Source organism: Pelodiscus sinensis, chromosome 2 (genome assembly GCF_049634645.1).
Source record: "Pelodiscus sinensis isolate JC-2024 chromosome 2, ASM4963464v1, whole genome shotgun sequence".
Classification (NCBI taxonomy): domain Eukaryota; kingdom Metazoa; phylum Chordata; order Testudines; family Trionychidae; genus Pelodiscus; species Pelodiscus sinensis.
This window is the reverse complement of record NC_134712.1, coordinates 226,978,745-226,992,078: the sequence shown is the minus strand read 5'-3', so window position 1 is coordinate 226,992,078 and position 13,334 is coordinate 226,978,745. Positions and strand designations below refer to the sequence as shown.

The 13,334-nt window shown below is 41.0% G+C and overlaps 1 protein-coding gene across 9 annotated transcripts in view; it reads left to right on the top strand.

Moving 5' to 3' along the window:
• The window catches only part of MPP7 (MAGUK p55 scaffold protein 7), a 304,899-nt gene extending 294,180 nt beyond the window's left edge, over nucleotides 1–10,719 (top strand). For all 9 annotated transcript variants that reach the window (XM_075922585.1, XM_075922584.1, XM_075922583.1 and 6 more), the window contains 2 exons: nucleotides 5,330–5,473; nucleotides 6,916–10,719. In XM_075922585.1, coding sequence (XP_075778700.1) covers nucleotides 5,330–5,473; nucleotides 6,916–7,095 — 324 coding nt within the window. In that variant the 3' untranslated portion in view covers nucleotides 7,096–10,719. The remainder of the gene's footprint in view (nucleotides 1–5,329; nucleotides 5,474–6,915) is intronic.
• Nucleotides 10,720–13,334: the final 2,615 nt, after the last annotated feature.

Here is a 13,334-nt window from a genome sequence, read left to right as displayed (position 1 = left end):
TGTAGCCGTGCTGCACGGGGTTCGAACCAGCGGGGTTTTAAAAATGGCGGCTCCCCGCTTATGCAAATGAAGCCCGGGAAATTCAAATCCCGGGCTTCATTTGCAAGTGCGGTATGCCTACATTACCCCGCTAGTTCGAACTAGCGGGGTAGTGTAGACATACCCCAAGTTAGTGGAGTCCCACTTGGGACTTTGCCTGAGCAGGGCATGCCTGGCTCTCCTGACTTAAAGTTGTGTTCAGTGTGCAGCAGGCCAGTGCCGATCAGCCATCCCACCACAACTGTCTCTGGTGTCTGAGAGAAAGCCACAGAAAAGGCAGGTGCTGTATCTGTAAAAACTTTCACCCTTTGAATCATAAGTGGGATATCTGCTTGAGGGTACTGTTTATGGAGTGTGCTCTTTGTCCTGCATTGGAGCCCTCTACCACAGCACCTATGCCCAGCACTGTGGTATTGGTGTACAGTGCACCAGACTTGGACCAACACCACTCCATCTTGCTGATGCTGAGGAAGAGGCAAAAGCAGCAAAGTCCCTCAGCACCAAAGAGCAGAGGGGCTTTGGGCAAAGAACCTGTTTCCACTATGAGGTTTCTGAGGTCCCCCAGCCCGCCAGTGGCAGTGGCTCCTAGACTGTGGCGGGGCTTTCAGTGCCCAAAGAGCAAAGATTCCTGGCTCCACAGGTGCCACACCAGGTGACCAAAACAGTTCTGCTTCTGGCACCAAAGGGTGAGATCCACCAGGGTGCAGCAGCTACAACCCCAGGTCCCAGACTCAGCACCACAATCTAGCTCCCCAGCTAGAAGGCTAGGTCTCTGTCCCCTCCTACTAGGCATGGGATTCCAGGGTCAAGGTGCTGCTCCCCATACTACTGGTATTGACGATCATCCAGCCATAGGTCACATAGATGCCAGTCAGACTCTCCTAGGAGGTCTTGACATCAGTTGCTATCCTGTAGTAGTCATCCAGGATCTCGGTATTGTTCACACTAACCCTAGTACCATTCCTCCAGCAGGCAGCGATACTCCCTATCCCCCCATTGATCACCTACCAGCGGTTTGTGGGCAAACCCAGGCTTCAGCAGTCCCACAATGGTCACCAGGGTAGTCAGGGTTAGACCATGATTTCGGCCTATTCCCAGGAAGGAGCGACTCCCCACCAACATGGAAGACTGAGACAGCATCAGCCACAGAGATGATGCAGTAATGAGGGTGCTTAAGTTAGACAAATGATTTTGGCAGACCCCCTTTTCTATTTTGTTAACTTGAAACAAGGTAGAAAAGAAGTATTGTGTGCCTGAAAGGCTTCAAGCATCTGTATATTCATTCCACTACAGCATCACTAGTTGTATCCATGGTGAATGAAAGGGACAGACAGGGCCATACCAGTGGAACACCAGAAAACAAAAAAGATGCCAAAAGACTAGAGACTTGTTTGACAAGAGAGGTTATTTGATGGCCAGCTTACAGTTTAGGGTCTCTAATCACCAGGCCCTACCGGGACTCCCTTAGTAAGCTCAAAGAAGCCCTTCCATAGGATCATGCTCAAGAGTTCACTGTGTTGGTGAACAAAAGTACAGCAATGGCCGGGGGAATCCTCCATATGGCCTGGGATGTGACCAATTTGGCTGCCAGGTCAGTCACATTGGTGGTGGCCATGAGATAAAGTTCCTGGTTGCAGACTTCTGGACTGTCTCTGGAGATGTAGGCCAGTATGCAAGACCACACCTTTGAGGGTTCAGGGCTATTTTCCAAGATTACTGATTTGAGGCTCCATTACCCTCCCATTCTTGTGCGTGCACACCTATCAGCAGTGCATGAAGTTGTTCTGTCCCCTATCCTTCCTCCTCCAACACAATCTAAATCTGGGGAGCTTCCAAATTAGTCTCCAACAGGAGGAGGGACAAATGACCTAAGAAATGCTTTCCTTCCTCTTCCTGCTCATCCTGACCTTCCCTGAAGTCAGGAAGGCCAGAAGCAATCAATTTGAGGATATACTTGAGGACAGCGCTCCAGCCAGCATCCAAGATCTACTCCCCTCCATTCTCTCCACAACCTCTGCCCTTTCTGGTTGACCTGGTCCATATCACCTCAAACCACAGTGTGCTCCATACAGTTTTGTCAAGCTACATCCTGAAAATTATAACCAACCTTTTCCCTTATAACCTCCTTTTCCCTTATCCCATCCCTCTTCAGGAATGTCTGTCATGAGCAACTCCTCATTCAGGAGACCAAACAATTTTTTTATCTGGGGGCAGTGGAAGAGGTTCCTTGGAACAGGGAAGGAGGAGAATTCTACACCTGTTACTTCCTAATTCCAAAAGCAAAAGGAAACCTCAGACCCATTCTGGACCTATGTCACCTCAATGAATCTCTCAAGAAGTTGAAGTTCCATAGGGTCGCTCTGGCCTTCATCATCCTCTCTGGATTTTGGAGACTGGTATCCCTCCCTATGCATACTTCCTTTTTTCCATCTTCAGGGCACCAACGCATCCTCCATTTTATTCTGGGCCAGTATCACTTCCAGTTCATGGCAATGCTCTTTAGTCTCTTCTCAGTTCCAAGAGTATTCACAAGATGCTTAACGCCAATAGCCAATTACTTGTGATGTTGAGGGGTCCAGATTTATTCATACCTCAACAACTGATGGATAAAGTGTGCAAAGGCATGTCAGCCTGGTTCATTCCACCGACAGGACCAGGTGCTGATAATAAATAAGAAAAAGTCAATCCTAACTTCAGTGAAACATATAAATTTGATCAGAGCAGTGCTTGACTCCACTCATTTCAGGGCCTTCCTCCCAGATTCCAAAATATGGTGCACCTCATTTGCAATCCCACCTGTTCACCACTGTCCACAGATGCCTGAGATTGTGGGTCACATGGCAACATGCAGTTACATGGTTCAGCATGCAAAACGTGCCTCAGATCCCTACATGAGTGGCTGGTATGAGTCTGTGTTCCCAACCGGCACATCATGGACCAAGTGGTCAGAATTCTGAAGTGTACTGTCATCTCTCATATAGAGGAAGGACCCTATGTTGTTGCTGGAAGGGGTCCATTTTGCAGCCCCAACCTCATCAGTGACGCTTGTGTCTAATGTTTCGGACCTGGATGGGGAGTGTATCTGGGCAACCCCCACCAAGGCCATTGATCCACTCACAATTGTTCATTGCATATCCACATCAGGAAACTCAGGATGGTTTACCTAACTTGCCAAGCCGTTCTACCCCATATACAAGGCATGGTAGTTCAGGTCCTGATGGACAGCAAGACTAAAGACATCTGTATCAACAGACGGCATAGCTCTCTTGCCCTGAGAACTCTGTCTGTAGCACATCTACTTTGTGTAGCCCCTCACCTTCCAGAGACAAAGAATGTTATGGCAGATCACCTCAGCAGGATAGTCTCATTTCACCACAAGTGTTCCCTTCTTTCGGAGATGGTCAGTTCCATCTTCCATAAATAAGGAACTCTGGAAGGATCTCATCACATCCAGGCACAATAGAAAATGTCACGTCTCTGTTGGACCCCTTTTTGCTCCAGTGGACAGATGCTCTGATGCCTCGGTACCATTGCCGTCCAGGGCTTGTCAGTCTCATCAGTCAAGGTGCATTTAGCAGCCATCTCAGCTTTCCGCTTGCCTTTCAAGGATCAGTTATTTTTCACTCAAGATATCATGGCCAGACACCTAAAGGCCTGGACATCTCTACCTACACAGCAAGGATCCCATTCCTTTATGGCACTTGAATCTGATGCTGTCATAGCTCATGGGTCCCCACTTCGAGACTCTAGCCTTCTGCTCTCTCCTGGAAGGTCACATTCCTAGTCATGTTGATCATGCACTAGGTATTCAATATTTGGGCACTCGCCTCGGAACGACCTTACACAATCTTCTTTAAGGACAGGGACCAGCTAAGACAGCACACAACTTTCCTTCTCAGTTTCATTTGAGAGAGGACCTTGCCAATCTTCTTTCCAAAGTGGGAGGAGGCATTCAGGCTATGTTCCTTGCACATCAGGAAGGCTCTAGGCTTCTCATATCAATAGAACCAAGTCATTCTGTCAGTTGATACAACTGTTTGTTGCTGTAGCCAAAAGGATGAGAGGCTGCCCTATACCTCAAAGGATTTCCTCTTTGATCATAGCCTTCTTTCACTTGTGCTGTGATCAAGCGAAGATGCCACTTCTGGTGATCCCACCACCCCATCTACCAGGATGCAGATCTCTTTGACAGCCTTTCTGGCCTAATTGCCTATCCAGGACATCTGTAGGACAGCCATCTGATCATCGGTGCATACCTTTACATCCCATTAGGAACTTGATACAGAGAAGATGCTGGCTTCCGTAGGGCATTATTGCAACCTGCTAAGCTGTGAACTCTAAGCCCACCTCTGTCGATACTGCTTGAGAGTCACCTAAAATGGAATTTATAGGAGCAAGCACACAAAGAAGTAAAAACGGTTACCTACATATTCATAATAGTTCTTTGAGATGTGTTGCTCATGTCCATTCTGTTACCTGTCCTCCTCCTCCTCTGTCGGAGTTGTTAGGAAGAAGGAACGGCGAGTGTGTAGAGCTGGCAGTGCCTGATATACCCTCACATGAGTGCGCCACTCCAGAGGGACAACACAGCCATCCCTATAGATACTGCCAAGGCAGTAATTTCCAACAACTGTGCACGTGGACACACACACATGGAATGGACGTGCAACATATCTCAATGGTTACAAAAAGCTAGGTAACCATTTTTTCCAATTATGTCTTTGTTCTCGAGAAAGATAAATAGTAGAGAGCAACACTTGACCTTAAGAGCTTAGGAACTTAAACTAGCATAAGGATGACACTAGCTATCATAATCTCATCCAAGATCCGGGAAAGTGGTTCATGGCCCTTGACCTAGAGCAGGAGTCTCAAACTCAATTTACCTTAGGCCAGTGCCAGTCTTCAAATCCTCCTAGGGGGGCCAGCAGGCATCCCTCTCTAGCAGGGCTTTTGGGAGAGATGGGGCTCTCTGTGTGTTCCCACTCTCCTCTCATGTCTCCTGTCCCTCTCTGCCTGCCACCCCCAGCAATTTACTTCTGTCAGACTGATCAGATTTACCAACACTGGTAACTTTTCTGGAAATCAAGATTTTTCAGTCAAGTAGCAATAGGTGATGCATAGAATACATTCTGTTTAAAGAAGTAGGATGCTAATGAATGAAAAATATACTTCAAGAGATGCTTTATAGATTTAGTGTGATAGCAGAGACTTCTTTTATTATTGCAAACTGCAGTGCAAGGAATGAATTCAAACCCTGTTACTAATTAATTATAATTTTTCCCCTTCCCAGACCATAAAGCATTTAAGAACATTAGAATTTAAACCATTTGTGATATTTATAAAACCTCCATCACTTGAGCGTTTAAGAGAGACCAGGAAAAATGCCAAGATTATTTCAAGCAAAGATGAAAAAGGGGCTGCAAAACCCTTTACAGTAAGTATATTTTACACTCAGAGTATGAGAAGCAGTTACGAGTTTTTGTAACTAATTATTATGAAGATGAAGTCACTGAACATTTAAGTGTGTGTATGTATATGTGTACATACTACTTGTGTTTGGGTCTCTCTTTTTACATGAGCCTAGTGGGGTGATTTGTGAGATTCACTTTTGCATAGCTACAGTGGGCTTCTTAGCTTCTTATTTCATTTCATGCAATCACAACTCAGGCAAAAAAATAAATGTTGCCAAAATAAAGCCACTGTCTTCAGCATAAATAATACTTTTACAGTGTTAAGAAAAATCAGAGGTATTTTCACTTAGGCATTGGAACTCTCTTTTTTTAAATGAAGATACTATTACCTGTGACCCAGGAACCTCTTGGTACCAGCAATGGGCATAGGAAGTACATATAATTTTATAGGGATCCTTTTGAAATATAATGAAGAAATTGAAAACAACTGGAAGAAAGGAGATGGGCAAAATGAAATAGAGACAAGAAACAAATGGCGATTTTTAGGCAAAAGTCTAAAAAAATCCCCAGACCTGAGCTAATCATTCTATCTGATCTATAAACTGTGATAAAATTTCTGAAGTATAATGAATTCAGATTTAATAAAAGATGCAACAGAGCTTATCACAGACTGACTTTTATATCAGCACATTTTGTTTATTCCTTGTCTGTTTCCTTGATTAAACTATTTTTTATATTTAATTTTCTTGCAGAATTGTTTGTGGATTATTGATTTAATATCTTATTGCAACAATTTTAATATTCTGCATTGCAGTAATATATTGAATAATATGTAAAATGCCAAAGTGGGCTGTCAGTGGAGAGTAGAGTAATATAGTTTTAAGACTTTGCTCTTGTCTCATCACTCCATCTTAGTTATGTAATCAATTGACTATATAGGGGGTCCTCACCAAAATGAATATAAATCTACTGATCTAGTTCTAATAAGAGATTGACAGGAAGCGAGTAGAAACTTCCTGTTGGACACCTACCAAGCTCTTAAAAATCCATGTTCTCATAAAATCTGTGTTCTGATAAATCCCTTGTTAATAGGAACCTGAGACTTAGGTAATGCAGTTGTTAGTGCACCATTAATGTAAGTAGCTAAAAACATTTTTCCTCTAGCATTTCTAGCACAGACATGTCTCTGTAATTATCAGTTAGCAGCTTATTATACTGCTATGAGGGAAAAGGGGAAAGAATTGCCTTGTCAAGCCAAAGTGAGTTGTGAAAACATTCACAGAAAATTAATTTGAAATTATGGTTTTTGAAAAGTTCATGGTCATTGGCACAACTTCCAACTACAGTCTTAATTAACATAAACGGTATGAAATTAAATAAAGCAGTCCATGAACATTTGCATTTGATACTGATGTGAATTGATTCAATTGTACTTTTGACTGACTTCTTATATTGACTTTCTTAGGAAGAAGATTTTCAAGAAATGATTAAATCTGCACAGATGATGGAAAGCCAGTACGGTCATCTCTTTGACAAAGTTATAGTCAACGATGACCTTACCACAGCTTACAATGAGCTGAAAACAACCTTTGACAGATTGGAAACAGAGACCTTTTGGGTTCCAGTCAGCTGGTTGCATTCATAGTACCATAAATAAGGAATATAAATTATGATAGTTTGTGATCTCTTTAATAAAGTGCATGGTTGGAACACAATTAATTGCCATTTAATTGGTTTTCTAATGTTGGCAAACTGACATGTAGTTAAGGACTTGGTATAATTGGAATGCAAGTGTCTTCTTTTTCCATATCTTAAACCATCCTGTTCAGAATTTGGAGGCAGTAAGATCACATCAAATCAGATACTATATACTGAGTTAGTCGTGAGCCCAAAACTACTAAACACCTTATTGTTTACATGTAAATCTCCAAGTTGACTTTTGTTTGTGGAGGGGTAGCACAGATATTATTTAATTCTGGATGCTATGGTGGTCTCAAACATTGCTACTGCCATATAAACTTGCACATGAGCATTTGGAGGTTTTCAGTACTTTAACTAAGGGACTTTGAAGAGAATTGAAACAGGCAAAAGTGGCAAATATTTCTTTGTGTAGGACAGACATCAGAGTTTTAAATGGGATAAGTATCAAGAGGGGTCTTTTTACTTTCCTAAAAGTGTGAGCTTTATCTTATGTGTACAGAATGATCCTAGTGTTCATTTGTATTTAAATGTTTTACCAAAAGAGAGATGTATTCAGTGGCTTACTTGTAAAATGTACTGTAAAAGAGCTAGTCTTCTGCAGCTACTGCTCTTCTGTGAAATATGCAGATCTTGAAACTCTTAGCATGCATGCTTTGTGACACATCAACTTGGGAATATCTATCTCAAAAGGGGAAAATATAGGTTATTTATGTAATCTTTCTTTGTGGGTTAATCATTTATACAATCAGAGGTATAGGTATAAATAGTTGTTTCTGATTTGTTTCTGATTAAGGGTTTATGGGGAGAGGGTTGTTTGTTTTAACTTTAAATCAACTTCAGACATTTTTAGTGTCCTTTAAAATACTTTTAACTTATTAGAGGTTTGAAGATAATTATTATGGGTAACCTTTGAGATTTGAGAAAGCAGCTGCAATGCATGAATTGCTTTTATTAACAAATACATAGCAATGTTTGTTCCGAAACGTATGTAACATGTCAAAATGCACTGTTTTAGATTTGAAAGCTTTTCATTGAATTTAAATTTGTAAACTTCACTACAGGTTGAACCTCTCTTGTGCAGGGCTCCCTGGTCTGGCAACATCTGTGGTCTGGCAGAACCACAGAAGTTGCTAGACTAGAGAGCCCCAGCCACAGAAGTTGAGAGTGCCTGAGAGTGGAACTGGTTTGGTTGGTGGCAGCCTGCAGGGACAGTGACCTGGGAATAAAGAGCCTCAGGAGCAGCTGCCACCACAGTGCATGGGGCTAGGAAACCCCTGGGAGCAGCAACTGGCCGTCGCATGCAGGGACATGGAACCGTGGGAGCAGCTGCCTCTTCTGCTCAGGGCCGTGGCCAGGGAGCAGAGCCCTGTAAGTGGACTGGGGGCAGCAGACTACGCGGGTGGGCTGGAGGAGGTTAGGTCTCTGGGTTCTCCTGTGGCAGCTGCCATGAGGGGAGCCCAGGGAGAGCCTGGACATCTGATCTCCCCTGCTCCCGCAAATTCCCTTGTTTGGGATCACTCCAGTCCCGAAGGTGCTGGACAAGGGAGGTTCAACCTGCACAAAGAAAATTATTCACCTTTAACACTGCTCAGATATATTTGAAACCTCAGCTTTCTATGTAATGGAGTAAGCAAATATATTATAAATCATATATATAAACCTTGTATTTTTCTTGATTTACTACGATATGGAGCAAGAGAGTACACATATAATGAAAGAATAAAGCATGTGTCCTAATGGTACACGTGAATTTCTAGTACAGGTACAGTGTTTAGATGGACTTGCTAACTTAAATCATCATGTATGTAGCATTCAGACAGGAAGCAGAGTTATTTTACCTTAACATATAAAGAAAAAACAATTTAGTGAAACATATTTATGAAAGAGTTGAAAAAGGATATTAAGTTCTTGAATTTCTCATTGATGTGATCATTTCTAAATAATAGAGTACTTGGTATCTGCAATTAGAAACACGATCTTTGTAAATTAAATCAACATTCCATGTAAATATTTTAGTTTCTATGCTGATTTAAGCCATCAGCTCTTGGCAGCTGTATCCTAAATGCATATTTTGCATTGTGGTCATTGTGTTTGGTTTAAAATTAGGCAAAACAATTGAAATGCGGAACAAGATAAAAATAGTTTTTGAATGTTTGTATTGGAATTATTGATCTATACTGTATTGACACACATACTATAGTTGAATAGTCTAATGTAATTTCAAATATATCTGCCAGATTTCATTGTGTTTTCTCTTGGACTTGCAGTTGTTTGTAATGTACATAACATCTCAGTGATTAGATTAATTGCATAAAGATCACAATTCTAGTATGGGCCAGAGAAATGTTCTCTATTTTTAATTAGTCAAAATGTAATTATTTTTACAGAGGAATGTTTTTTAGCACATCACTGGAGGCCAGCAATTGGAGGATATGTGGAATGTCCTCATTTGTGGGAAGTTGTTTTGTTGTTGTTTCCAGACAGCAATAGCTGAGGGTGCCCTGCAGCTCTCAGGGTCTGGTCCTTTTACATCAAAGGACGATCGGTATGAAACAATATGCTAACACTGCTAGTAAACTATAGCATCTCAGATCACTATTGTACTATATCTTTTAAATAAGGAAACTGTTTTGCCCTTTGGGAAACAGATGCTGTAAATGGTCTGAAACAAAGGGGTCTTGGCTGCCCTTCAGGCTTGTTGCTGGAGCTGTGGTGTCCTTTTGAAATAATTTTAAGACTTAATACCATGTTGGTGGGGGTCAAGAAGGGCCTCATCCAATATGCTTACTTTGTGAGGTGATAGAGTGAAAGCCCCACAATGCTTTGATCCTTTTACAGTAAGACTTGCTTTCTGATCCTCTGTGAGGCAATGACAATACTTTAATACTCGAGGCTTACATACCTATTTCCTACCAAGAGATTAATTTCTTAATTGTACTGCTGATGAGAGAACAAGGACAAATGAAAGCATGTATGCACACAGCAAATGAAAGGAATCAAATTTGGGGAAATCTTTAAACTCCTAGAAATAAAGTTTCATTGGAAAGGAGAATGGGACAGTCCATTTCAATAAATATCTCTAAAAACTAGCTTTACTACAGTGTGTTCTCATCAAGAAAAGTAGAAGCCAGTGGTCTCTGTGAGGCTGCCATATATGGTACTTGGTCAAGACAGAAAATGTTTTGGCTTGATAGTTTTATTAACTGGACAAGAACATGGCCATTTTACCGACTTGCAAACACACTTGTTGATACTTCCTCCATTGTGATAATAGTAATGTATTGTGTGTTTCTGACTTGTAAGCTCTTATGGTTAAATGTGACAAAATGTATCTTAAATATTATGAAATTTCAAATTATGCAGTTTGGTTTTTAAATGATTGAATGTTTTTCTGTCCAAGTACAAATATTTCATTGTATTTTTGCTGTTTTGCCATAGTAAAACAAATGTTAACATTTTATACTATTGTATCCAGCTCTGTACTTGAAATTGCTATCCATTCATTGATGTCATGCCCGAAATCTCATTTTACCTTTTTATGCAAACAATAAATTATTGATATAATTGATCATTGAAGATTTTTTTTTTAAACCTGAACAGGATAGTTCACTGTGTAACTCATAAGAATGACTTAAGTGATAAAACTTATATTAAATAAACCCTTTTATAGCTCTTCATCCTAAGTGTAACTATTAAAACACTAACTTTTAAATGCCATTGAGAAAGGACTAAAACCCTTCCTTTTTCAATGTTGTTGTTGACATTTTTTCTCGACAGATTTTTTCCCCTCCTTGCCGTAAAAGTGGGAGGGAAGTGCAACATAAGGACAATGGACCAAATGCAGAGGTGGTATGCAAAGTGTGATACAGATAAGATGGACACTAGCTGTAATAGAGTCTAAGGCCACATCTTCACTTTCCACACTAGAGTTTAAGATCCACTAAACTGAATGCTGAGGGTTGGTCCAGTCGGCACACAGTTGCAAGGAGTAAGGGAAGCTGACTGGATCATTTGCCAAGTTTGGCTTAAGGTAAACCACGAGTTGTGTACCTTAATCTGACCTTCTATGACTAGTGTAGACCTGGCTTAAGTGAGTGTCAAAGCTGATAAACTTCTTATGCTGTAATGTGTAGCTGTATAAAAGTAACTAACAGGAAGATATAAGATTAAGTAAGCCATATCATTGTTTATTTTAACATCTAACTGCTGTTGGCCTTTGGAATTTAAATAGCCCAAGCTTAGATTGAGTTACACTGGCATGTAATTTATATCACCTTTTATGTCACAGATTCAAAGTTTAAAATAAAATCTTAAATACAGTTTTTCAATACCAACTACTAACTATAGTGATTTCTCAGGAGCACCAACATAGCTTTTTATCTATTTCAGTGTCGAAAGTCTTTTATACTTGCAAGGTAACTGTTTTATTTTTTATCAGAGGGGTAGCCGTGTAGTCTGAATCTGTAAAAGCGACGAGGAGTCCTGTGGCACCTTATAGACTAACTGAAGTGTAGGAGCATAAGCTTTCGTGGGCAAAGACCCACTTCGTCAGATGCATGTAGTGGAAATTTCCAGAGGCAGGTATAAATATGCAGGCCAGGATCAGGCTAGAGATGACGAGGTGGATCCAATCAAGGAGGATGAGGCCCACTTCTAGCAGCTGATCTGGAGGTGTGAATTCCAAGAGAGCAGAGGCTGCTTTTGTAGTTAGCGAGCCATTCACAGTCTTTGTTTAATCCAGAGTTGATTGTGTCAAACTTGCAGATGAACTGTAGCTCAGCAGTTTCTCTTTGAAGTCTGGTCCTGAAGTTTTTTTGCTGCAGGATGGCTACCTTTAGATCTGCAATTGTGTGTCCAGGAAGATTAAAGTGTTCCCCTACAGGTTTTTGTATGTTGCCATTCCTAATATCAGATTTGTGTCCATTGATTCTTTTACGTAGGGACTGTCCAGTTTGGCCGATGTATATAGCAGTGGGGCATTGTTGGCACATGATGGCAGGCATATATTACGTTAGTAGATGTGCAGGAGAATGTACCAGTGACAGTATGGCTGATCTGGTTAGGTCCTGTGATGGTGTTTTACAGATGTTTTGCAGAAATAATCTGCAAGATTTAGATATAGCCTAGATGTTAGGACCTAGAGAGAATCCTGAGTCAAAGATGGTACTCAGGTCGTGGGCCTGAGTGATAGCAGGGTAGTGATGGTGTTTTAAAACACAGCCAAATGCATGATAGAATGCAGCAGCCAAGCACAAGCCTACAGAGGGGGGGAAAAAAGATTTAAAAAATTGCCAGTAGCAAATGTTCATTTCCCGTTATACAAAGATACATTCATAGGATTTTTTTTAAAAAAGTATTGAGGGAGGTAGAACTAAGTGTTGTCTTCACGGAAAATCCTTGCATCCTCTCTGTTCTTGGCTCCATTGAAAATACCCATTCTGTACGTGCAGAATCCCTGCTCTTTTGATAAGTGTGATAAAACCTTGAGGCTACATGTACACTGCAGAGCTATTCTGGGATAATGGAAGTATTCAGAAATAGCTATTCTGTGTCTTTTGAGCAAGCCTGTTATTTCAAAATATAATGGGCTCGCTATTCTGACATCCCTGTAAAGCTCGTTCCGCAAGGAGTAAGTGACGTTTTGGAATAATGGTCTATTTCAAAATTTGGCGCTGTGTAGACAGCACCAAATTTCAAAATAAGCTGTTTCAAAATTAACTCAAAATAAGCTATGCAATTTGTGTAGCTCAAATTGCATAGCTTATTTCAAGCTCCGGGTGCAGTGGAGATGCACACTTATGCTACGTCTAAGATACAATCTCAAAAAATGAGGTTTATAGGATCTGTTGAAAAAGGGTTTATTTTTGGCATATCCATGTCTAGACTGCCATTTTTTCCTAAAAAGCTCAGTTTTGAAAAAATCAGCGGACATGTTTATGCTAATGAAGCGTGGGATATTTAAATCCCTGCTTCATTAGCAATTTTGACATGACTAATCTATATCTCTCTGTCGACAGAGAGGTGTAGTCTAGACTCAGCCTTAGTGACCATAAACAGTAAAATCTAAAGTACCTTTTTGTGCCTTTGGTGACTCTTGGAAGTGTTAAGGCGGGGAAGGATGTTTCGTAGGTAGTAAAATAAATTAAGTGCTTCTGTTACAGGTAGTACTGATGCTATCCAGTA